We start from the raw sequence: 27,288 nt of genomic DNA on the forward strand, positions 1-27,288 counted from the left end.
GGGGTGGGGAGGGGGGAGTTGGGCGAATGAGTACTGGACCAAGCAAGAGTTGGGCCTATTTTGTGATCGATCAAGGTTTTGCTTCCAGAATTTCTAATTTTTTAAAAATATAATTACGTGATAGATTTTTTTGGGGGGGTGGTGCCCAATTCTGGCGTAGGCAAAGGTCTCCACTCCATGGATGCTGCATACTTCAGATTTTTGTCCACTTACGGGAGGGCTCCCAGAAAAAAAAATATACATAACTTGGCCGTATTCTGTATTTACAAATGTCTTTGACAAAATCAATTTCCAACTATTCCCTCAATATCCTGACACACTTTCTTTATTATTATTATTATTATTATTATTATTATTATTATTATTATTATTATTATTATTATTATTATTATTATTCTGGAGATGAACCTTATTCGTATGGAACAAGCCCACAGGGGTCACTGACTTGAAATTCGAGTTTCCAAAAGAGTATGGTGTTCATTCGAAAGAAGTAACAGAAAGTAATGGGAAACACAGCAGAGGAGATCAGGTTTTAGAAAAACAGATGAATTAACAAACTGAAAAATAAACAGATAAAAATATAAGTAAAATATGAGAATACAAGTTGAATTACATTAGGGTAGTAATGCATTCATCATTTCCTCTCTCCTGAGAGAGCTCTTGACACATCTGTGGGTGGAAAATGAGCCCCAGTTTTCAGTTTAATTATGTCAGAATACTCACCCCGGGAGGCTTGTATGGTTCTTGTCCTGTGCTTGGCCAATGTACATACGCATTCACTCTGCGTGGCAATCGTCGAATTTTCATTGTCATTCATTTGTCACGTTCGTGGTTGCCTCTCATTTTTGCTTTGTTGCTTGATACTTGAAAAATTGCCTTAGGCTTTCATTTCAGTGTCGTTTGGTTTTTAGTGTTCTGTAAAAGAAAACTATTGTGCTGGCTTTGTCTGTCCGTCCGCACTTTTTCTGTCCGCCCTCAGATCTTAAAAACTACTGAGGCTAGAGGGCTGCAAATTGGTATGTTGATCATCCACCCACCACTCATCAAACATACCAAATTGCAGCCCTCCAGCCTCAGTAGTTTTTATTTTATTTAAGGTTAAAGTTAGCTATAATCGTGCTGCTGGCAGCGATATAGGATATGCCACCACCGGGGCGTGGTTTAAGTTCCATGGGCCGCGGCTCATACAGCATTATACCGAGACCACCGAAAGATAGATCTATTTTCGGTGGCCTTGATTATACGCTATACAGAAAACTCGATTGCGCCGAAGACTTCGGCGCATTTATTACTTGTTTTGTCTTTTTACCTGAAATGGCAGTCTTTATGAAATTGTTGTTGCAATTTTTTTTTGGGGGGGGGTTAGTTTACATGGCTTCCAGTCTTCTCTCTCTCTCTCTCTCTCTCTCTCTCTCTCTCTCTCTCTCTCTCTCTCTCGCGAAATTTTCCCGGTAATTTATCAAGTGACATTGTCAGATTCCTTCACAGAACCTACAAATTTTCGTTTGTCTTTCAGTAAATTCGTAATTATCGTTTTTATCCGACTTCCTTTATAGTGTAATGCATACTCTTTTTTATATAATTTTGTAATTATGGATATATCCAGGTTAATTACGTCCAACTTCAGTATTCAAGACAGACAAAAATATACGGTCGTGTATTGAAAGAAAATTGGCATTGCAGCATGGGTAGCCTCCCATTGGCCCTTGCAAAAAAAAAAAAATATTATACCACATATTTTCATTTTTGAAAAACTGAATAAATGCAATCAATGTGCCCTAAGAAAAGACCATTAATTGCATCTTTCAATTGTTAATATTGTAACTGCAATGGGTCAACTGGTTTCCCAGCGGTGCGACGTAAATAGCGCCATCTGACCTAAAAACGGGTTGGTTTTTGACGTAGGATCTTGAATAATCTGGTCAGAAGTTCGCAGGCTGTCTTTTCCACTGCCATATGAGGCTTCTAAATTATTCTCTACTTTGCTATGTTTTCCCCAATTGCTTAGGTAACTCCTCTCTTGAGAGGCATCTCTATTGTTTACATCAGAACAAGGTACACTTCTTTTGTCAAAAATGTCACTTTGCATTTTTTTTTCTGAAGGCGTAGGTTAAGGAGTTTTTTTTTCATAGAAAAAAAAAACTTAGTAAAACCCCGCAATATTGGAACTTCAATCGGGGATGTTCATAAAAGAACCGGATTTATTTCTGCATGAAGAATGTGAGATGTAACTAAAATATATTTTCTTAGATGATATATTTTCTTTAATAAATTTTTTTATCTAATTTTATCTATTTATTAATTTGTTAGTTTACTTTTTCTTTTTTTAATAAGTGAGATCTTTCTGTATTTCCCTTTACTTCTCTTACATCTTCCTAATGGACGCCATATTCTTTGGAAGCTTGAATTTCAAGTTAATGGCCTCTGTGGGCTTGTTTCATATGAAGAAGGTTCGTCTTTTGAATAATAATGCTACTACTACTACTACTACTACTACTACTACTGCTGCTGCTGCTGCTACTACTACTAACTACTACTACTACTACTACTACTACTACTAATAATAATAATAATAATAATAATAATAATAATAATAATAATAATAACAGTGATACCCTGATCTCGGTTCGTTGACCAGAAGGGACTCTGTAAGCGTATACTTCCAGACTTCCATGCAGTTACCGGAAAACGAATAATCTTCTTAAGTATTCAAAAACCTCGAAGATCTCGAGACGGTCTTAATATTCGGAGAACACAGAAGATATTATGGTCGTGGTTGAATGCAGTAGACAAACCTGAGAGGCTGATGCTTCGCTCCGCGGCATTACCCAGATATTGCTAAAGTGCTTTCTTCGTCTGTTGCCGTGCAGTTGAAAGGCGAACCCGCATCTCCCTGATCAAAACTTTGAACTTGTACAATAGTACAAGGTTCTCGCTCTCTCTCACATACACTGCTTTTTGGCCCGTTTGCATTCTTCCATTTACGCTTTTCTCTTCCCGTCCCATAATCCTATTCCTACCCTACCCTTGTCAACCCTTTCCACTTTTCTTCCATCATCCAACTCGTCCCATGCGGCGATGGAAACCCATTCCATTTCTCCCCATTTCTCGTCATCCCCCTCTACACCAACCCTCCGCCTCCCTCTTTCCCCCCGGGGAAGCGGGAGGGGGGAGACTCAACGCGTCTCCATTGATGATGGCAACACCGTCCATTGAAGTCTCTTTCTTCTTCTTCTTGGCCAGTCTTTGACGTTGTGTTACCGGACGAGCATGAGAGACGGAGAGTCCGAGTCTGGACATTTTTTAGGACGACGCTACTAGTAAGTACTAGAGTCACTGATGACTAATAAGCAGAGGATAATTAAAATCCTTTAACTATTTTCTAAAATGGCGATTCATCACAAACCTAATGAAACGCCAAGACATGAGATTTTTTTGGGGTGTGAATTTTGAAGTGTCTAAAACAGGTTTCGTAAAAATGCTCAGAGAAATTATTAAGATTTTTTTGGGGTGGGTCTCTAGGCATGCGTAGTAAGGTCAGCTGTTTATAGTAATTCTGATAGGTTTCGCATTTGATCTTTTGTTGTAAAATGTCAGTCCAAAAGCCTTATGTAAGAAAAGCTTCGGACACTCAGACGAAAGGCCCAGAACAGAAAGAATATAGAAAAGTCACACGGCAATACGATAATTGCTAGCTTCAGGAGGTATAATTTAGATCAAACTTAAAAGCTTAGTTTTGAACTGCCTTCGAGTAACAACTTGAGCAAAACCTTTCTCAGAAATTATATGAAATTTCTGAGGACTGACAGAGACAGTGAACAAGCGCAAGACATGCTAGACCAGAGAGCATTCTTTTGAGTACCGTCAGAGAAGTTGAAACCTATTGCCGAGATGAAAGTTCCAGTGAGTCATTGGCCTTTTACTGAATTATTATGGAGAATATCTACAGTCAGGATATTTGACTGGCAATATTTATAGGCATAGCCCCTCCGAATCAAACTGAAGGGCCAGACTGACATTTCTGGTTGAATAACACTTAGGCTCTTCCTATTTTTTAAGACGGTAAAGTGGCATTAGTCTAGCTTATGCTGTTTGTAATTTCAAAAATCAATGAAGTTGTTGTTAGATTATCTTGTTCTAAACGGTTTAAATTCTTAAAACTAATGCATTTGATCTTTTCATTTTTATATTCCCTGCTGTTTAGTCAAAGCATTTTCATATTTACGGTTGGTAAAGTGACATTAGCCTAGCTTATGCTATTTTCCATTTCAAAACTAACGAAGTTATAAAGTTAGATTATTTGGTTCTAGATCGTTTAAATTATTAAAACTAATGCATTTGATCTTTTCGATCTTATATTTCCTGCTGAAATGTTTTAATATTTGCGGTTCGTATTTAGGATATATCAAAGTCCGTATGGTGATATAAATGTAGTAAACCCAGGGAGAGGTCAGTCTATTTAGAAAAGTTGACTGAAAGGTCGAGCTAAAGACTGAAATACTCGTCCTCACAACTTTTAAGACCAGGTTTTTCTCTCAATAAACAAAAGCGAAGTTTCCCCCCAACTCATCTCACAGTTGTCAAACTAACTTGTGAAGAATGCTCTTTAGAGACTGTCCTGTTTATTTCCTTTCTTGACTTCCTGATTGCCAGGTACGAAGGAGACTGGCTTTTTATGGTCTTGGATTCCACAGCGCTAGAGAAGATAAGGTTTCTAATCCTCTCTGAAATGGAGTAAGTTCTATGGAGTGCAAGAGGTTTTAGGAACTAGCGTTATTAGTTTGGAAGTCAGAATTTGTATCGTATATTTATGAATATTTATAATTATTATTAAGTAGTGTTTTTCTTACTGCTGTAATGGTTTTGATAGCTTTTGATGATTTTTTTTTTCGTAACTAAGACGCGGCGCAAGTTATTTTTGGCGCTGAATATGTTATCGCTTGACGTTTTTTATTAGTTGTCCATAGAATGCAACGGTTTGGAGGAGTTCATAAGTATCCTTGATGACATTTGATAAAAAAGTGTGTTTTAATCCTTACGTTAACTATCTTTTCTTCTGGTCATTTATCAATTTATTTACTTATCTATACGCACAAGCATTCATTTGCAAAGGAGAGCAACGGAAGGAAGAATTCCCATTACTTAAAAGAAAAATTTCGGGATGAACCGAGCGCGTCTCGAGAATATATCAAATGGTTAACTTCATTCTTTAAATTTCCGAGAAGCAGCACTGAAATGTGTCGTGAAAAATGACGTCACTTGTTCTGTCAAAGTGATTTTAAAAGAGTCAGAACGAATTGCAATGGAATACCAGTGACGACAGTCTTAATCCTCTGATTCCCGTAGGAGGGGGGTTAGTGCCGTCAGTGCACCTCATGCGGTGCACAGTAGGCATTACTGAAGATTCTTTGCAGCGCGCCTTCCTTAGGCCCCTAGCTGCAACCCCTTTCGTTCCCTTTACTGTACCTCCTTTCATATTATCTTTCTTCCATCTTACTTTCCTTAACCCTCTCCTAACAAGTGATTCATAGTGCAACTGCTTTGAGGTTTTCCTCCTGTTACACCTTTCAAGCCTTTTACTGCCAATTTCCGTTTCAGCGCTGAATGACCTCATAGGTCCCAGTGCTTGGCCTTTGGCCTACATTCTATATTCCATTAATTCTCTGATGACTGTCGTGACATGATATGACGCAGATCTTACGATGATCATAATTTTGATGACAGGACTTTAGTATTTTAGCTGACAATATGGTTTTTATTATTATTATTATTATTATTATTATTATTATTATTATTATTATTATTATTATTATTATTATTATTATTATTATTATTATGCAGAAGATGAACCCTATTCATATGGAACAAGCCGCAAGGGCCATTGATTTAAAGTTCAAGTTTCCAGAGAGTATGGCTGGCATTAGAACAGGCTTTTTTCACTGTGGTTTTTTATTATCAAAAGCAGCTAAGATTCTCTAAATCTTTGTTAACATTTTAGAATACAAGAGTGCGTCTTGCTTCTAACCAGTCAGATTAAAATGCGAATGAACATTTTAATAAGAATCGTGTACTGTAGTTAACTTCAAGTTAAAGAAAGGTAAGTTTATGACCTACTCCGAATGCTAACGTGCAGACCTTTTTGAGGCGTAGAAAGTTTAATGAATAATAATAATAATAATAATAATAATAATAATAATAATAATAATAATAATAATAATAATAATAATAATAATATAATAATAATAATAATACTAATAATTATTATTATTATTATTATTATTATTTTAAGTAGTACTTTTAGCAGGAACTTGCACTTTAATGTGCATAGATTAATGCTCCGAAGTGTTTGTAGACTGGTGTTCATCGTGGACTAGTGAATGATGGCTCAGTTTAAAATGCAAAATGTTGCTAAGCTATGAATTTGATGTTTTTATAGAGCCATAAATTTCATAAACATAATACACACACACACACACACACACACACACACACACACACACACACACACACACATATATATATATATATATATATATATATATATATATATATATATATATATATATATATATATATATATATATAAATTTACGCCAGTATATTTCACTACTTTCCACAAGATTAGACTATATTTCACTACTTTCCACAAGATTAGACTTTTCCCACCGGATTTCTCTCTCTCTCTCTCTCCGCTAAACCTACACAATATAACGTATCAGTTGATATCGCCAGGTCCTTTGTCAGGTTTTTAAATTTTATGAATACCTCGTATAGGCCTAGTCGAAATCAAATCTAAACCACTCAAAGCACAACTGTATCAAAACTCAAGGAGTTACGTAGACGAAGTTGCTGGATCATCAGCTATATCAGTTTTTACAATTCTTCTTCCGTTTTTATCGACTTTTTTTGTTTTTAACCTTTTCTCGTCCCATTTGCTTTCCCCCTCGTTCCGTCAGACATGGGCTAGATGCGGGGATAATGTATCCTGTTTCAGTTGACCTTCGCATAAAAAAAATAGAGCTGATTAGCGAAATACTAAAAGCTCCTGCCTAAGATTCACTAATTTAAATCGAATACTTCCCAAATTTTGAAAGCAGTTTTCACCCTGATCTAATAGCTTTTGAAAAGGATCTCATTGGAAATGAAAGCAATCTAATATTACCGTGATAAGGTTTAAAAAGTTGTGCTGATAAGCTTTTACAAATGCATTTCAGGCAGCTGACCTCGTATGGACATTAAGAGTCAAAGAGCAATCTTCATTCATCCAGTTTGAATGCTTGTCATGTGGATGATCTAACTACTTAACTGAAATACGAGGAGAACATGGCGACATCTATTGCCACAATTATGAGAGAAATGAACCTCATGTCAGGTCTCTTTACTATTAATTTCGTCTTTTTATGTTTCAGGACACAAAGTGGAAACAGTCTTCCTTTGCCTTACCTGCCGCATGTAAATTTGGCAGTTTTTTCAACATGGATCCCCTGGAAGCCGAGAATATGACAGAGGGAAAAATGTCAACACCTGTGGCGAATTCCCAGTCACCTGTTGGGAATTCACAACCCCCTGTAGCGAATTCACAGCCTCCTGGTGTGAATTCGCAGCCTCCTGGTGTGAATTCACAGCCTTCTGTTGGGAATTCACAGACGCCTGGTGTGAATTCACAACCTCCTGTTGGGAATTCACAGCCTCCTGTTGTGAATTCACAGCCTCCTGTTGGGAATTCACAACTTCCTGTTGGGAATTCACAGCTGCCTGTTGGGAATTCACAGCCTCCTGTAGCGAATTCACAGTCGCCTCCTGCTCTGACAGTAAGTTCTAGGATGCAATAATTGCGTTACTTTGTATCGTAAATCTTTGTGTCGTAAACCCTTGATTTAAAAACGTTATGGCAATCAACGCTAACGCTATTTTAATCTGAAATATATAATCATGTTTCTCGCATATCTGGTGAAATACGTCAGTCTGTACATCCCCAAACACGTCACACAGGTAAACAGAGACGAAACGTTAGAAATCTTTAAATGACATTCTGTGAAAAGCAAATATGTCTGCTCTTTCGTTCTATCCACGAGAGGTTTCTCGCACGTCTCGTGCAACATTTGTGGACACGAGGAGCCCGCTTGTATAGTCAGTCAGTCAGCCAAGGGCTCTCAGCTGACAGGATGTCAAGGAATCAGGTTGAATTTAGCGTCGTCAGAACCTGTGTTCGTCTCTGCGTCTCCTTCGTTCATTTTCCTCTGGGAAAAGATATCGTTTTTTTCATGTAGAAGTTTGGAAGGCAACGGGCTATGAAGTTAAAATATTTGTTATTCACCGCGTTTTATTGGTTCTTGCATTTCCTGTGAATGATATATGCGCTTAGTGACTGTTTTTGACCACTGAAATGTTTATTTATTCACTGGCTTTATTTGTTGATGAAGTAGGCCTATTGCCCCCTAACCCGTGAGGTAATACTTGACTCTTTTATAGCTTGTTCCTCCGGCCTCAATATCTATGGTTGTGTTACTCCACCTTAGTAGTCTAGTAAGGCAACATTATTGACCATACATTTAATGTATGACTCCATACTAATGAATAACTTTGGTGTGGGGGGTCGGGACGGCGAAGAACTGAAGATTTATTGTCATCTAAAAAATCTCAACCATCATTTGCTATTAGCACTGTCACTAATCAGTATTCGAAGAGAAAGTAAGCTTCCTGGTGTTCGTGAATGAAGACGTGAATCACGCAGTCTGTCTGGGTAACTGTTACCAATCCCATGTCCTGTTCACATTCAAAATAACTTGAGATTGGGAGAACGGATTTTGACGAAAATTGGTGAGAACGTGTCTCTCCACGGTTACCATCAATGTCATTTATTCAGTTCTATTCCTCTTTTGTCTTTTGGCTTCATGGCAGCTTTTTATAATTTCTAGACCGTTTTACATAAAAAAAGGTTTCTATATGGAGAACTTAAAGCTATTTTAGTATTTTTATTTCTTATTTAACGCTTTCCTTTCTTTCGTAAGCCCTGACGTACTGTAGCTTTGAACTGTCTCTTGGTTCGCTGTTCCGTGATTGTTCCTTCCTGGTGATTCAAACAGTCGTTTCAGTCTCACGATTTCTTCCTAACATCTGGTTGTTCTTCTTTTCATTCACGTTGTTAATTTCATTTATACTTTTGATGCTGCTTCTAATAAAGGTACGATCTTGGTTGTTACTCTCCAGTGAACTGTGTTGCTTCATGATCATATGAGAACTCAATTACCCCCTCTTCATGTTGTTTTTCGTTGTATCCTTCGTGTGCGAATAACTTTTTTTTTTTTACCGCCGTTTATTTCTGTGGTTTTTGAAATGTTATTCTTCTCATTCAAATCAAGTCAGTTCGTTTTAGCTTCCAAAGACACTAACAAGAGTCTTTTCCTTTGCAGGTGAAAGAACTAGAAGAAAACTACTTTGACAAAGCTCTCACAACTGCATGCGGTAAGTGCCCTTCAAAGTTCGTTAGGACCAGAAAGTGTTCGTATTTACAGTTGGATATGACATGACTTACTTTTGTTCCTTTGCTATTTTCAATAATATATTATGTAATGATGATAATAATGACGAATTTATTAACCATGCATGCCCTCATATGCGCTGTCATATTTGTACGCATGCGTCGTGCACACAGCGGCGTAACTAAACATACAACGTAGTTTGGTATTTCTTAGTTAAAGAGTCTTCTGAGACTTATCTGAATCATTAGACATATTATATTATTTGATGTTTTCGTCGTGTTCTGCTAATATGCAATTTTTTTGCTATAGTTTTAGACATTTCAGTCTCGTCTCAATTTTAGTATACAAGTTTTCCTTAATTTTTGACATTCTGCCTCATCTCGGATTCAAAACATTTTTTCCTTAGTTTTAGACATTTTGGTCTCGAGGTAATTTCAACTCACATTTTGTTTTCCTGATTTAAAGACAGTATGGTAACATTGGTACATCAATAAATAGAAATTGGTCTAAGTGCTAGATATTTCGGTAAAACTGAATACTGCTACCGCGCCCTTCTGGTTGGGTAAATACTAGTTGACGCGCAAACTTGGACCCGTGTTTAGCACCAGCACTTGGAGCCGTGTTTAGCACCAGCACCTTGGGGATAAATGTAAAAACATAAACAAATAACAGTAGATATCATGAGCTTAGACAAGAAACCATAAACATAAGCCAAAAAATAAATAAAAGCCAGGATATATCTCGGTCGGCGACCGTCGGGATCGAGGCCGCAATAGTAGTTTTCAGTTTTGCCGATGTTTCTGTCTAGACAGCTTTCTGGAATGCAAGAAATCTCCGGCGCCCTCATGCAGTTTGTCAAGGCTTCAATCTCTAACTGAGAAAACTGTCATCTCTCAACGAAAGGGAATTCAGGTACTCAAGTGCATATGAATGGCCGGTTCGTTTTTGACCTTTAGAAAATGTTCTTATAGCCGTAATTGAACGCTGGTGTTGAAATATGAGCCGTGTGTCTGAGTATGCGCGTGCATAAACTGCGCATGCTTTAGTACTATGCTCAAGTGTGTGGTTCTTTGACAAATTCCAATTGTTCTCGTAATTTTTCTGAATAAATTGGGATCTCGAGGTTATTTTAATTACTTTCTGACTTTTCTCTTTCTTTTCCTTTTAAGAGTGGTGTTTCTGGCTAGGATTACTGTAGGGTTCCTCAGTTCTTGCGTTTAGTTTTAAAAATTTAATTCAGCCTTTTCACACATTTTTTGTTTCCCCTCGCCCGGCTTCTTCTTCTTCCAATTCTGATTAAAGCTCTAGAACTCCATGAAATGCTTCCTGGTCAGAATATACGTTTTGAATTACCTGCCCATATTGTCACGCTAGATCATTAATCTGCAATTCCTAAGGACAGAAGGGGCACATGTTTAAAGGGTAATAAGGACATAATCTAGAAATAATGTGACATTTTATATTTTCTTTTAATACAGGTTGGTTGCCAGCACGAGTTGCCATTGGCGGGCTAACCCTGCTGGGATTCGTGAACCTGTACATGGTCCGTGTCAATATCTTCATGGCTATCGTGGCCATGGTCAACTCCAACGACACAGCTCCTACAAACGTCAATCCAGAGGCTCAGTGTTTAGAAGGGGAAGGTATGGACAGCTTAGTCATGTGTGGTATTACGTTGCTTTATGAGAGAAGGCTGGGGGTGGCCCCCCCCCACCCCCAGCCTTCTTCTGGAGTTCGATTGCTTCTTGGGAGCTTTAGCAATGAACTACAAATTAGTCTTTTTTTTTCATGGTTTGCTTGAAATTCTTTCGATAAAAGAACCCACATATCAAAGCTCACGGCTTCAAGGCTCAATATCATACCATCATTCCCCATCAATCCAGTGCCCATAGGGTCAAATAAGTGACGATTTGCCCGAAAAGAGGAGGCCATTAAGCAATTACGTCACCCACACATTGACACCCATCTTATCTATGGTCAATTGATCAACAATAGTCTCATGCACTCAAGCAATTCGCCTATGGGTATCGTGCGCCATACCGGGCGCTTTTTGCTTGTGTTGTTTGCATGCTTTTTGAGCATCTTTTTAGAATCTTAGCGCAAATAGCTGCAGATGGCGAATATTTTTTTTTTAAATACTGGCGTGTAATTGATGCCACGCCTGCGCGTTAGGATGTAAGACAGAAACAATATTTATTATTTTAATTCCAGTAAATGGCTTCGAATTTTTTTTAAGAATATGGGCAGACTGTGAGCAGCACTAAAGATTATTTTTCTCCGTCCGTTGCTTACATAAGGAATCTCTTTGAATGATCGAAAACATATTGCACAATACTTCATATCTACTCAAACGGTGAGTCCGGATCACTGTAGTTATAAGATATCAATAATATTTAATGAAAACCTAGTTCTTGATCATAATATAAATTTCAAGATCCATTTCAACTGACAAAACTGTTCAGGATTTGTTGCTTGAACTTTTTGTCACTTCAGTTTATTTTGATAAATGATTTCAGCGCTCTGATCAAATTTCTCAGAGGTTAAATGATAAATACTGATTACTTGTTTATCTCTTTTAGGTCTTGATCGAATGACACTGAGGAACGGACCACTTCTGGGGGTGAATTTGACTGCGGTCATTGTAAGTACATCAATACACTTACCTTTGTATACCCTGTAGGGAGGTAGTGCCGTCAGTGCACCCCACGCGGTGCACTGTAGGCATTACTCAAAGTTCTTTGCAGCGTCCCTTCGGGCCATAGCTGCAGCCCCTTTCATTCCTTTTACTGTACCTCTGCTCATAGTCTCTTTCTTCCATCTTACTTTCCACCCTCTCCTAACAATTGCTTCATAGTGTAACTGCCAGGTTTACCTCCTGTTACACCTTTACAACCATTTATTTCTCAATTTCCCTTTCAGCGCTGAATGACCTTTGAGAATATTCTGAGACATTTCTGTATTTTTTCATTACAAAACGAGAGAGAGAGAGAGAGAGAGAGAGAGAGAGAGAGAGAGAGAGAGAGAGAGAGAGAGAGAGAGAGAGAGTTTCCCCTTAAACTATTCCGACGGTACATTTTGACTTCATGCATTATTTAAAATGACGAATGACAACAGCGTATATGAAGCCATCATATCGTTTTGTCCGAACAGTCGAGCAGAGAAGAACACCAGCCTTACAGCGATCAACTCACCGGTTTCTCCGAGAGGCCTCCCGTGGAAAAGGTCTTCGAGTGGAACGGACTGACCCAGGGCCTAATTTTGGCCAGCTTCAACTACGGATACGCCGTTACTCAGGTTCGTAAAGCAGTCAACGATTTTTATACAAACTCTCTTTATCAACTTGCTGTAACTTTCATACGACTGTTAATGTGTAATGAAGTACTTTATCTGTTCAATTAGTATATTCAAATTTGTAACGAAACAACAATATTTCACTGTAGTCTCAGCCTCAAAATAAAAAAGGTGTCTGGCTCAGTAAGGCACACCTTGATTATGTGACCAGATCAAAGCATCGTAATGAGTAATGTTTCTCAAAACTGAAGGTGATGGGTGGAAGATTAGCCGAAGTCAAAGGGACGAAGTACGTGTTTGGTATCTGCATCCTGACGGGCGCCATCGTGTCCTTCCTGACACCGCTGATGGCGCACATCCACTACATAGCTCTCATTGCCACCAGAATTACACTGGGACTCGTCCAGGTAAGCTTTAGCTGGCGGTGGTGAATGGCTGATTGGTTTGGTGATATTTACTGGCGCCTGGGTAACAATGGTTGTCGAGGACGGATGTATATATAGCTGTAGAGATGTGTATACATTCACCCAGAAAAAATGTTCTTCAGGATTTCAAGAAAAAACCTATGTCCATGCTCTCCTTAAATTAATGTAGCACTATGACTCAAAATCAGAGTCTTATTATTGAATTATAAGTAAAAACAGTCTCAACATTACTTCAGTTTCTAAGCTGATTCTGTCATTTAGAGGATTCTTGTACTAACATTTTCCTGGTAAGATCAGGGCGTGTATTGTATTTTGGTGAGTATTTCATGGGCGAATATTAGTCGTTTGGTCAGTACTGGGAGGCAAGTACTGGAATATAGTGAGTATTTAAGAGATTTTGTATTGAAAGGAGATTATTGGCATTTTAGTGAGCATTCGAAAGTGAATATTTTTGCGTCGTGTTGAAATGCAGAATGACATACTTTTCCTCATGCCTTTGAGGTAAAAAAAATCTTTAAACGTCTGGGAGGAGGCCACAGATAGCTTGAATACCCCGTCTTGAAAAGCGAGCTACTGGTGTTATGAAACAGCTCTTGACGCAATCATTCTTTTGTAAAGAGAGGAAAGCACGTATCAGTACCGCATGCACGGGGAATGGGGGCATTCCTCCTCCTCGTCTCAGGCACTCGTTCTTTTGTACTACCTTTCATTGTTTATTTGCTTTTATATGTTTGTTGTTTTGAGGTACATTCCCGCCATTTAATCTGCATCTTAGGTCATTAATATTATTTTTTTTCCGGAGAAATGAGTCCAAGTATTTCCTTATAACGGTCACGGGAATTCAAACAGTATGAAAGCAAGAAAGGAAGTAGCTGAAAACAGCAATGGTTGAAACGTAGAACTTCTCCTTTTGGGAATTTCCACTAATGTCTGTTGGTCAGTCTGGAGCCACCGAGGAAGGTGCACTGACGGTTTCAGCTTTAGGCCTCCCGAGGTTTGTCAGTAATCTGTACTTACTAGACCTACTGTAATCACCAACGTTTGTACTCGATAGACCAACTCGCGAAATTCTCTTATTCCCTTCCTTTATCCTTAAATATTCAAGTGTGGCTTTTTAAAATCTTTGAATATTGTTATATTGTTTCGTTATGTATAAAAATTATAGAGCGAATCGCGCGTCTGATTTCTTAACACCTGAGACTCATGCCAACTGGCGCGTCAGGCGGCGTATACCAGGAGGATATGTCGGGACTTGCACAGTTTTTCTTTGGCGGGAAATATATACGAGGGAAACAAACTCTGTGCTTCCTCCAGCCGAAGGATATCAATTCCCCACCCCTTGTGGGTTACCTGTACGACCTGAAGGAGCCTTGGAAAACCTTATTCTCCGAATCCAATATTTACTGTACTTGGTAGGTTGTAGGAGGATCAAGAGTTGAGGGGATCTGGGGGAATCTACGGGAAGCCCAGGCACAAGAAGCCGTGGTGAGGGGAAGGGAGGAACGAGCCGTGGGAAGCTCCCACACCGATACCCAGGGCACCGGCACGTGGTAGGACAGGTAGCACAGACAAACACGAAATGGGAAGGTCATATTTTAGAATGAGATAGTAAAAGAAGAAGAAAAAGGAGAATTACAAATAGAGACCAGGAGGCAGAGAATGCTGTTTGATAAGTCTGCGCCCGACCTTGAAATCTGCGGGTCAGCTGACAGCTGTCACTCAGCGGGACAGTTAAAAAACGCAGAGAATCTGCTTCTTCTCCACATAAAATAATAGTTAGACTTTCATTTATCGTAGATATTAGGGATTATCCAGCCCCATTTGATCTAAGACCTATACAGTACTAGTTCATTATCAACGGAAGGTAGAGATATATATTTATAAATGGAGGGAACAAGGGAGTATTTAAGCGCGAGTGCCACGATGTTTATTTTGTGAGTATTGGAAGGCGAGTATTACCTTTTTCTACGAGTATTTGAGGGCGCATACTTTCTGGTAAAAATAGCCTCAACGTCTGAGAAGAGGCTACAGATAGCTCGAATGCCCCGTCTTGAAAGGCTATGTAGCTACTGGTGTTATGAAACAGCTCTTGACGCAATCATTCTTTTGTAAAGAGAAGAAAACACGCATCAGTGTCGCACGCATGCCCAGGGGATGGGGGCATTCCTCCTCCTCGCCTCGGGCACTCGTTCTTTTGTGCTACCTTTCCTTGTTTGCTATTTTTTTTTTTTTTTTTTTTGTAAGCTGGATTTTTTTGAGGTACAGGCAATATCGTCTTATCCTCATACCCAATCATTCATGATAGTTATTATGGGAGAAGTAAACGAACCCATTGACAGCCAAAATATATTATTTAGATTTAGATCCGATTTTGTTCTTTGTAAAAAAAAAAAATTTTATTTTTAGGGACCTGTGCATCTCCGATGATCAAATAATTTATCTAGTTACCTACTTTTTGCTTTTATATTTTCCGTATGGTACCTACAGTTTTCAGGTCAAGCTTTATTTCTATGTTTTATTGACAAAAAGCTAAAAAAAAAAAAAAAAATCAGTTTTGCTCATTTTTAAAGAATGACTAGCAAATGCTTGCACTCGCTGCCATAAAGAGAGAAATTCTCTCTCGAAAAACTAAATACAATTCTCCATAGGTGCTTAATTCTTTGTAGCGACACGAATCATTGATAGGCGACAGCAAGGCCAAGAGACAGAGAAGGCCTGCGTCAGCAGGTGAATTGCCGTAACGAGCAGGTACCTCTAAGATACGTCATCGCCTACGTAGTTACCCCAGGTGGGAGGCGACTCCGCCCAATTTGGTAGACCTTTCTCTCTTGGCCTTGGGCGATAGGGTCTTTAAACAAGATTGAAATTTAGGAAGATGTAAAGAACAAGCATAAAAATGATACAGGTTATGTACGTTTTTTGTGAGATTTTTACAGCTTCTGTGTCGGTATTCCGCTGTTTGTGTCAAACAACTCCTTAGAAAATGAATGGCTCATTCAGCAAAGGAGAATATATAAATATATGAGTGAATAAATGTACCATGATTTTCCCGAAGTGTTGGGCGCAACAATCTCAAGTGTCGAACTTTTTTCATGTATGCGATGAAGCTATCATTTGATATACATTAGAGTCAGTAATCTTCGTCAGTTATCTCTCTTAATTTTTTAACACAAAGGCCGATTGGAGAGGCAGGTTACTTTTTATTTAGCCTAGGCTTAGTAAGAACAAAAACTGAATTGTGACGAAGTTATTTGCGGAACAGAGTGAAGTCTAAGTGTTCAACCTTCTGAGTGCTACATATACTGTACTGTATGCTATGGAATGTCCGCCAGTATCACACCCTACGGCAGCTCTAACATCAGTAGAATGATTTAATTACTGGCCTGCTCGGTTGTACTTCATAAATTATTAAGTTATATTTGTGTAAAGTCATATGGAAGAAAGTCTATAAGTTAATGAAGTTCATGATAACGAACTTGTACTGTATCTTAACGTTAATATTATCTGTCGTAACACAGCCAGCTCCTGGCTGAATTGAACCGTATTTCCTTTGGTTCAAATACTCAGATATACTGATGGAACGCTCACTTATCCTGTTAAGCTTTCAGACCTCACTGAGACCCATTGCCGCTTGCACCAGACAGCTAAGTTTGATGTTATTTCAGGGCGTCTCTTGGCCTTCTATTCATGCTCTCATAGCCCGGTGGATTCCGCCTCTGGAGAGACCCAGATTCGTCTCCATTGTTTATTTTGGTGAGATTCCTGCTTCGTTTTTTCTTGAATGAGAGAGAGAGAGAGAGAATCACCTTACTAAAGAGCTATGCAAAATGAGAGAGAGAAAAGCATTGCTTAGTGCATTACGAATTTGTTATTATTTTGAGAGAGAGAGAGGAGAGAAGTACCTTATTAGAAAAACTATGCAAAATGAGAGAGAGAAAAGTATTCCTTACTTCATTACGAATTTATTATTTTGAGAGAGAGGGAGAGAAAGAGAGAGAGAGGATCACTTTATTGAAGAGCTCTACCAAAAAAAAAGAGAGAGAAAAACTATCGCTCACTATGTTACGAATCTGGTTTATTTTGAGAGAGAGAGAGAGAGAAGAGTATTGCTCAGTATATTACGAATTCTTTTATTTCAAGAGAGAGAGAGAGAGAGATTAATAACTTGAACAGAACACTGCTCCCATACGAAACACAATGAATACACTCGAACAGTCACAATTACCAGAAACTGAAAGACAAAAACTCAGTCCAGATCATTTCATTTTCCTCCTTAAACAGCCGCTACATTTAGCATCACGCTCACCTTTCCTTTATGCGGGGTCGTGATCGCTAAGCACGGCTGGGAGGCCGTGTTCTACACGAGCGGGGCGTGCTCTCTCTTCTGGTGCTTTTTCTGGTTCACCTGTATGTACGACGACCCTTCAGAGCACCCCAGGTAAGTCAGGGGAGATGGTTCCTATCTTATCTTTTTTTTCTTAAAGTGTTAATGACCTTAGGAAGGACAAATATAAAATATTAGCAGTAGAGCAAAATTCTGTTCATATTTTATCTTTTTACCTAAAGTGCTGATGACACTAGGAAGCTTAAATATAAAACATTAGCGGTAGAGCAAAGTTCTGTTCATATTTTAAATTTTTCCTAAAGTGCTGATGATACTAGGAAGCTTAAATATAAAATATTAGCAGTAGAGCAAAATTCTGTTCATATTTTATCTTTTTTCCTAAAGTGTTGATGACACTAGGAAGCTTAAATATAAAACATTAGCAGTAGAGCAAAGTTCTGTTCATATTTTATCTTTTTTCCTAAAGTGCTAATGCTGTTAGGAAGCTTAAATATAAAATATTAGCAGTAGAGCAAAATTCTGTTCATATTTTATCTTTTTTCCTAAAGTGTTGATGACACTAGGAAGCTTAAATATAAAATATTAGCAGTAGAGCAAAGTTCTGTTCATATTTTATCTTTTTTCCTAGATTGCTGATGCTGTTAGGAAGCTTAAATATAAAATATTAGCAGTAGAGCAAAGTTCTGTTCATATTTTATCTTTTTTCCTAAAGTGGTAATGACATTAGGAAGCTTAAATATAAAACATTAGCAGTACAGCAAAGTTTTGTTCATATTTTATCTTTTTTCCCAAAGTGCTGATGACATTAAGACGGATAAATATAAATAAATAATGAATGATGAATTTTGAAAAGGGGCTAAGGTGCTCTCTGCATTTTTAGAGTTCAGTTTATTATGTTCAGTTACGAAAAACGGATTCTCAACTTTTTTTTTTCTTTCGTTAAGTGAACACTGAATAAACATCATGAGTTTCTAAAGTCTATAGACGCTAACCTCCATTGACCTAAAAATTAATATAGAATATCTACTAATTATGACACACACACACACACATATATATATATATATATATATATATATATATATATATATATATATATATATATATATATATATATATATAATGTGTGTGTGTGTGTGTGTGTATACATATACTGTACATATTATTAAGCCCAAACTATGTTCGGCTATTTGTGGCCATCAGTAGAAAGAGTTGGAGATGGAGCCAAAATTTTTTTTTTATATTTTTATGAAGAATGTCTCAATGAAAGTTTAATTAACGCTAAGCAGCTGCAGTTTAGTGAAACACAAACATTTACTATTTACCAAATCCTTATCATAATCGATGTACCTCAATATACACAATAAACAACACAGAAAGTGACGCTGCCTTCATAATATGATTTGTCCTCGGGAACCCTCGCCCCCCGCCCCCCACAAACCACGTATTGAGAACCCACTGTTTGCTTAATCACTCCAGTGTACGTGCGGGACTCAGCGGTCATTGATTTCCAATAAGTCAATCACTCTGCTACATTCAACTGGTCTTCATTATTTATCTAAGAGATTTGTCTCTGCACGTATTATTCCAAGGCGTCAGAACCGCGAGGGCGAGGAATCATTGATTCTGTAAAACAATCTCACTGTTGGCCACAATCTCTTGACTGGTTTTGTATTTTTCATTACTTCTCTAAAGGATCCGTATTTTTTTTTTCTTAGAAATGAGGTGACGCGTCTGATTTCAGTATAATAAAAGCTGAGATCGTATATATATATATATATATATATATATATATATATATATATATATATATATATATATATATATATATATATATATATATATATATCATTTTTATTTAGTTTTATATTCCCGAATTCATATATGTATATATACACTTTTATATATATTATACACACATACAGAGAGAGATAATAATAATGTTGATAATAATAATGGAAGTCAACACACAATCACGTTTGTAATAAAACTGAATTTTTACCTCACACTGGGATTGAACCCCGGACTCACGAGTGAGGGGTAAGATGGAAAGCTGGGTAAAGCCTGGGGTAATGCGTAAATACTTGAGTTCCAACGATTTTTATGATATTTTTGATGTTTTAGAATTTTACGATCATAAGTGGGATCTCCTCTTTCTCTAGTTCACTTTACTTCCTCTTAATTCTTCCTAAATGAACACCATATTCTTTGGAAGCTTGAATTTAAAGTCAGTGGCCCCTGTGGGCTTGTTCTATATGAATATATAATCGTAATAATTGTAGTAGTAGTAACTATAAAGATATGCCTTTGTAACGGCTCCCCAGTAAGAATGATAACAACTGCATTTGTCGAATATCTGTTGAATCACCTCAGAAGAGAAACATTACATCCAACAGGATATCAGGGCAGGTGGGATAACATTAGTAGTAACAGTAAAGATTAGTCTTTGGAACGGCTTCTTAATGACTACGATAACAACTGCACTTGTTGAATATCCTTAGAATCAGCGAAGAGGAGAAACACTACATTCAGCAGAGCGTCAGGGCAGGTGGGAAATCTCGAGACCCGTCACTGATTACCCCATGGAAGCAAGTAAGTGATTGATTGATTGATTGGTTCAGTGCTGTAAACTGACGTCAATGCTGTTATTGTTATCGACGCCCGAAATATGCAATATGTTGAAGTCCTTGAATTCTGTGGTCAGAAATGTTACAGTTTTTTTTAGCTTCTTTTTTTTCGTACCCCATTCTTGATACATATTTTACACTGGTTCCTTTAAATGAATTATTAGTCTAATTTGTTCACTAATGGTTCACTCGGTTCACTATGGGCATTACTTAAAGTTCTTTGCAATGTCCGTTCGGCCCCTAGCTGCAACCCCTTTCATTCCTTTCACAGTACCTCCGTTTATATTCTCTTTCTTCCTTCTTGCTTTCCATCCTCTAACAATTGTTCCAAATGCAACTGCGAGGTTTTCCTCCTGTTACACCACTAATACCTTTTTACTCTCAAATTCCTTTTCAGCACTGAATGACCTCATAGATCCCAGTGCTTGGCTTTTGGACTAAATTTAATATTCAGTTTCCATTAATGGTTCATGAGGGATATTTCTCATAATGACCATTTTTTCCCAAGTTTTGTAACATAAATATTTTATTTTAGTTTTGATGAGTTATAATGTAACATCCTCTGCATCTCCTTCCGTAACACTGTTTACAAAATTAATAAGGAATGATAAAATTCACAAAATGTATGAAATCATCTACGTTCGCCACTCTACAAACTCTCTCTTCCTGACCCAGATCGCAACGAGCCTCCCCATGTGGGCCATTATCGTGGGGGACATGGGCAACGCTTTTGGGCTGGCCATATACACCAGTCAGCTTCCGACGTACATGAGGAATGTCCTGGGGTACTCCATTCAGAAGGTAATTCGCTGTCCCCTTTTTTTCACTACTGTTATTTGCAGCGTGCCTTCCTGAGGCCCCTAGCTGCAACCCCTTTCGTTCCTTTTACTGTACCTCCTTTCATATCCTCTTTCTTCCATCTTACTTTCCTCAACCCTCTTCTAACAGTTGATTCATAGTGCAACTGCAAGGTTTTCCTCCTGTTACACCTCTCAAACCATATATTGTCAATTTCCGTTTCAGCGCTGAATGACCTCATAGGTCCCAGCGCTTGGCCTTTCGCCTAAATTCTGTATTCAATTCAATTCAGTTCACTACTGTTAAACTTTTGGATTATTTCCTGCCTTTATTTTCCGGTTTATCTGAAGAATATGGTCTGTGGTTTAATGTTATGCTCCGCAGTTTTATCCAGTATTCCTTGGAGAAGAAATGCACTGAATGCTGTATGAATTTTTCATTAGTAGTGCTTAAGTCCTGTTCTGTGAATACATTAAGTACTATTATGTGAAAGCATTCTGGTCAAATTTTAATATATGTAAAAAAGTGATGAAAAGAAGCACGATTTTATTCATAGTTCGGTTGAAATAGCATGACCATCATTCCTGAGATGAACTAGGTTAATTCCACACAAATTCTGACAGACAGAAATAACCCAGTAATACCATCCCCGTAGGGGGGGGGGGCGGGGTTAGTGTCATCAGTGTACCTCACGGGGTGCACTGCAGGCATTACTTAAGGTTCTTTGCAGTGTTCGTTCGGCCCTCAGCAGCAACCCTCTCCATTTCTCTTACTGTACCTCCGTTCGTAATCTCTTTCTTCCATCTTACTTTCCACCCTCTCCTAACAATTGTTTCGTAGTACAACCGCGAGGTTTTCTTCCTGTTACACCTTTAAAACCTACTACTAATTTCCCTTTCAGCGCTGGGTAACCTCGTTGGTCCCAGCGCTTTGCTTTTGGCTTAAATTTATATTCCAATAATTCCACAAGAATCTTCATTAGTTGTCACTAGGTACCTTTCCATGAAAGCACTCTTGGTCATATCATTTGATGAGAACGACAAAAAAGTGAAAAACTTTATTGAAAACTCTATCTCTATCAGTATTAAAAGACCGCAACAGAACTTCGAAACACTACTGCACTTTCTTTCAGAACGGCCTTGTGTCCGGACTTCCGTTCCTGTGCCGGTACCTGGGGGCCGTATCGTCCGGGATCCTGGCCGACTGGCTCCTCTGCAGAGAATATCTGTCCATTGTAGCTGCTCGCAAGCTCTTCTGCTCTATCGGTGCGTGTATTTAGAAGTATAGAGTTTGTCATCAATACCATCTGGAACTTATCGTGTATGTATCACCAACAGGTTGGAAACAAGTCAACGACTGTCAGTGGAGAACAGACCTCTGGCAAATGCTGGATGATTGTATGAATCACTGGTTAGAACCACCAACAAGTCTCTGACTTGTATTTAACCTGTTTGTATGACCAACAAGTTTAAACCAAGTCAGCGACCGTAAGTGGAGAACAGACCTCTGGCAAATACTGGATAATCATATGAACCACTGATTAGGACCACCAACAAGTCACTGACTTGTGTCCAACTTGTATGTTATGTGTGTTCGATAAGTTACTGACATGTCTATAACGTGTTTTTCTGTATTGGGGGCACACCCTTATGGGACGGAATATAAAATGATCAAAATAATAGAAAAATAATTAATGCTGATTCAATCTGAATCCCGATTTCATTTCAACAGCAATGTTTGGTCCAGCAATCCTTCTGGTTGCTGTGATTTACTCCGGTTGCTCCGTCACCACCATAGTGGTGTTGCTCTGCCTGGCTAATTTCTTCAACGGGTCCATAGCTGCCAGCCAGCAGGTCAATCACACGGATATTGCTCCAAATTTCTCCGGTTAGTCATCTGAGCAATGTTGCTAGGGAGCTAAGAAAAAATTTACTGCTCTTTACAAGTGAAGAAAAATGTTAGGTTTAATGATTAATAGTGCTAATAAAGCCCTTACAAGTATTTCTGATCGTATGTTTATTGAACGGTCAACTGGCAGTGTTTTCCAAGATTTTTGTTAAGTTAGTGGACTAAAACACTTCTTATTTATTTTTTATAAAATAATAATTAGCAAAGTTAAGAGAATAGGACAAAATGAAACCTGACAGTAGCTTAGGGATAGGATACAGCTTTTGGCAAATATGTAACAATCACATGACCACATTGCTGCTCTAGGAAGGCGTCATAAGCTAGCTGTCTTGCCCATATTAGAGGTTTCTTCCTCTGTTTTTTCCAGTAGTTGAAACTATCCCATCTCTGACTCTTTCTTCAACCAGTCCTACAAAGTAAGTGACTCTTTCTTTAGTAGATTGTACAGAGTAGACCTTTGCCAGTACACCACAGCGATTTTTTCCCAGGTACCCTCTTTGGTATCAGCAACACCTTCGCCGCTGCAACGTCTTCCATTGCACCTGTAGCAGTGGGTGCTGTCATCAACGAAGTGGTAAGTGTTTGTTGCTTAAATTCTTACCTTGTTTTTGTATACCTGTCGAACAACATCCAAAATCGGATTGGGAAACGGTTGCGTCATCCATGTTAAGTTTTACGAAAGTAGTGTACTGTAATATCGATATTCATTCATAGATTCAAACAATAACTTATACCAGAATCTTAGCATATAATTGACTTGCTTTTTATATTTGTTAAAGAGTAAATATGCAGTGGTGAAACGTAATTTTTAGTTTTTTATCAGCCCTCAGACTTCACAAACTACTAAGACCAGAGGGCTGCAAATTGGTATGTTGATTATCCACCCTCCAATCATCAAACATACCAAATTGCAGCCCTCTAGCATCAACAGGTTTTCTATTATTTAAGGTTAAAGTTAGCCATAATCGTGGGTCTGACAACGGTATAGGACAGGCCACCACCGGGCCGTGGTTAAAGCTCCATGGTCCGCGGTTCATACAGCATTATACCTAGACCACCTAAAGATAGATCTGTTTTCGGTGGCCTTGATTATACGCTGTACAGAAAACTCGATTGCACCGAAGAAACTTCGGCGCATTTTTTATTTGTCAAATTTTGTGTTTAGTCTCGTTGTCGGTTTTATGGAATTCTCAAAACGCCTTCCCTATCCTGAAATGCAGCTTGTATGACTTGTATCATAGTTATTAACTGTAAACAGACCTTTGATTTAGATAAAATAATGATATGAATACGGAATGTCTCACTTGCAATGGTAATGAATGTAATGTGATTTTTTTTATTACTTGCTGGCATTGCTCTTGAGCCTAACAATTTTTGACAAATAAAACAGTTTTTGAGAGGAGCATCAGCCTTTGTTAATATCAGTTCCGCAGTTAATATCCAGTCATAGTCATTTTGTTTTAAATTGACGTTTTGGAATGGAGTTTAGATCTGCTGATTGACAGACGATACTTTTGTTCTTTCTCTTTCAAGTGAATTGTGTCTATTGACAATAAGAACACACTTTATAGAAACACAACACATTTTCTCTTGGTTTTACATTTGAGTATACTCCCAAACGAACCATCTTTAGTTTATTAAAGTTATTAGCTTACAGTCTTTGATTTGATCTGTTATTAATTAAAAACAGTCACTCCTATTATTATTCATCATTGTATAAATCTACTTTATTATCCTCTCTGTTGTTGCTCATTTTTCTCAAACGGGGACATTCTGTCCTGAGAAAACTGGCGTGACAGATTTTTTGGCCATGTGCCTACTTTCAGAGGATTGTACACTTATTGTGGAATGCTAATAGAGTAATAATGATAATCATTTCCAGCAAACGATGGAGCAGTGGGAGAAGGTGTTCTGGATGTGTATTCCGGTGTTCGTGGTTGCTGGCTCCTTCTTCTTGATATTCGGGTCTGGAAGCGTGCAGCCCTGGAACTTCGCTGGCCAGAGAGAAGACGACGACGCCCTTCGAGCTGTGACTTGTCAATTACAGACAGTCAACGAAGAGGATGAACAGATACAGATACAGGACATTGAAAAGGTCATATAGTGGGCATTCCATGACTCCTGGAAGAAGAAGAAAAGGAAGAAAAAGAAGAAGAAGAAGCTTCATGTGTCTCTGGAAAGTATTATAGGCCCCTCATGACTCCTGGAAGAAGAAGAAGCTTCATGTATCTCTGGAAAGTATTATAGGTCCCCCATGAATCCTGGAAGAAGATGCTTCATGTATCTCTGGAAAGTATTATAGGTCCCCCATGACTCCTGGAAGAAGAAAAGGAAGCTTCACATATCTCTGGAAAGTATTATAGGTCCCCCATGACTCCATGAAGAAGAGGAAGCTTCATGTATCTCTGGAAGGTATTATAGGTCCCCCATGACTCCATGAAGAAGAAGAAGAAGCTTCATGTATCTCTGGAAAGTATTATAGGTGCCCCATGACTCCTGGGAGAAGAAAACGCTTCATGTATCTCTGGAAAGTATTATAGGTCCCCCATGACTCCTAGGAGAAGAAAAAGCTTCATGTATCTCTGGAAAGTATTATAGGTCCCCCATGACTCCTGGGAGAAGAAAAAGCTTCATGTATCTCTGAAAAGTATTATAACTCCCTCATGATTCCTGGAAGAAGAAGAAGCTTCATATAGCTCTGGAAACTAGTATAGGTTAAACTTAAGAATCCTGCAGATGGGAACCACCAACCATCCAAATCTGTTTACTTAAGTGATTGTTTTTAGTTTTTGTGTCTTCGTAAACAAGTGTTTCTTGTAAATGCCACAGGTATTCATATCAAATGTCCAGTTGTCGAGTTTGGGAAGAGGGTATAAACACTTGAGCGTACATCTTTAGGTAGATGACAATAATTGAATCTATTTGTTTCTTTCTTACCATATAGATTGTTTTTATTTTACTTTTATACTTCGATTGCCTCATTCCATCAACAAGCCTCATGGCATGTCATTGCCTTTGTGAAAAAAGCTGGACATATGACGTAGCATGTGATCAGTTATTATTATTATTAATGATCATTATTTTGGAGTTATTTATCTATATGGAATCTCGTGACTTACAGAATGCCATCTGACATTTCATTATTATTATTATAATTAATGATGTTATCATTCACACAAGACATTGTTATTCTGATGCCAGGATGTCGAAATATCATGAAAGTGCGCGCGTGCGTGTGTATGTGTGTGTGTATATTTTTTGAAAGTACTGAAGGCCCAGTGAAAATTCAAATATTAACTGCCCTTTGAATAAACATGAAGAAATGGATTTAACTAATGTTATTAACAATTTATATACTTTGACCTTTCATTCATTTTTCCTTTTACATATATAAGGATTTGCATATACGCAAATACTTAATGGAGGTTGCGAGCTCGAGGGTGAATCGGTCTGATTAGTATCTTAGTACCATCCACTAACCAAGTATGGAATCCTCTCCTTTCTTCCGTGTTTCTTTCATAATTCGGCCTGCTTTTTTCTTAATATCGTAGATCACGTCAGTTCAAAATAGTGTTCATCCGTAAGACTTTGTTTTCTTCCGCTGCGAGGAAAAAAATATAAAACTACAACTTAGCGGAGTTCTGTACTTACAGCGACCATGTTTCCATTATTTCCTGTGCCATCATTTTGGATGCGATAAATCTGTTAATATATCTCCCGAATTGAATGTTAAGTCTAAAGTTCAGGTTAGTTCATGTTAGGAACTATAAGGAATTAGCTGTTAAATAGAAGATATGTAGTAAGTATTGCTGTTAAATATAAGATATTTAGTGAATATTCAACCCCGTAGGGAGGTAGCGCCGTCAGTGCACCTCACGTTTTATATTGTAGGCATTACTTAAGGTTCTTTGCAGCGTCCCTTCGGCCCCTAGCTGCAACATCTTTCATTCCTTTTACTGGACCTTCGTTCATATACTCTTTCTTCCATCTGTCTTTCCACCGTCTCCTAACGATTGTTTCGTAGTGCAACTGCTTTGAGGTTTTCCTCCTGTTACACCTTTCAAACCCTTTTACTCCTAATTTCCCTTTCAGAGCTGAATGACCTCATGGATCCCAGTCTTGGCATAAATTCTATATTCCATTCCATTCCATTCCATTTTGTCCTATAGAGTTAAGTTAATTGGCTGAAGTTTCAGAGAAGAAAGATCAAATCCATTCGTTGTGTTGGGAGATACTGATTTTCGCAAGTTCAATTTTTAATTTTCTGCAAAAGATCAGTTTGGTCATATAGATTGCTTTTGGTAATTAGTCTGTTTACTTTAGAGATTGTTCTTCACTGAGCTATCATTATGCTAATTAGGTTAACTGATGTCAGTTCAAAGTCTTATGGAACTCTTTTATTATTAATGCTA

The 27,288-nt window shown here is 38.1% G+C and overlaps 1 protein-coding gene across 1 annotated transcript; it reads left to right on the forward strand.

The window, feature by feature from the left end:
- Positions 1 to 3,186: 3,186 nt before the first annotated feature.
- On the forward strand, positions 3,187 to 26,238 carry LOC136848591 (putative inorganic phosphate cotransporter). The gene is made up of 15 exons (XM_067120957.1): positions 3,187 to 3,320; positions 7,410 to 7,811; positions 9,414 to 9,465; positions 10,961 to 11,125; positions 12,062 to 12,123; positions 12,633 to 12,776; positions 13,025 to 13,180; positions 16,864 to 16,951; positions 17,480 to 17,636; positions 20,045 to 20,135; positions 20,846 to 20,971; positions 22,101 to 22,233; positions 22,700 to 22,855; positions 23,365 to 23,450; positions 24,759 to 26,238. Exons 2-15 carry the CDS (start codon positions 7,476 to 7,478, stop codon positions 24,978 to 24,980), a joined length of 1,974 nt encoding a protein of 657 aa, XP_066977058.1. The 5' UTR covers positions 3,187 to 3,320; positions 7,410 to 7,475; the 3' UTR covers positions 24,981 to 26,238.
- The last annotated feature ends 1,050 nt before the right edge of the window (positions 26,239 to 27,288 follow it).

This window comes from Macrobrachium rosenbergii, chromosome 19 (genome assembly GCF_040412425.1).
Source record: "Macrobrachium rosenbergii isolate ZJJX-2024 chromosome 19, ASM4041242v1, whole genome shotgun sequence".
In the NCBI taxonomy this organism is placed as follows: Eukaryota; Metazoa; Arthropoda; class Malacostraca; order Decapoda; family Palaemonidae; genus Macrobrachium; species Macrobrachium rosenbergii.

Coding starts and splice junctions, on each gene's coding strand:
- LOC136848591 (XM_067120957.1), top strand. CDS start 7,476: ATGGATCCCCTGGAAGCCGAGAATATGACAGAGGGAAAAATGTCAACA. Junction 22,234..22,699: donor CAAGCTCTTCTGCTCTATCG/GTGCGTGTATTT, acceptor TCATTTCAACAG/CAATGTTTGGTCCAGCAATC. Junction 23,451..24,758: donor GTGCTGTCATCAACGAAGTG/GTAAGTGTTTGT, acceptor AATCATTTCCAG/CAAACGATGGAGCAGTGGGA.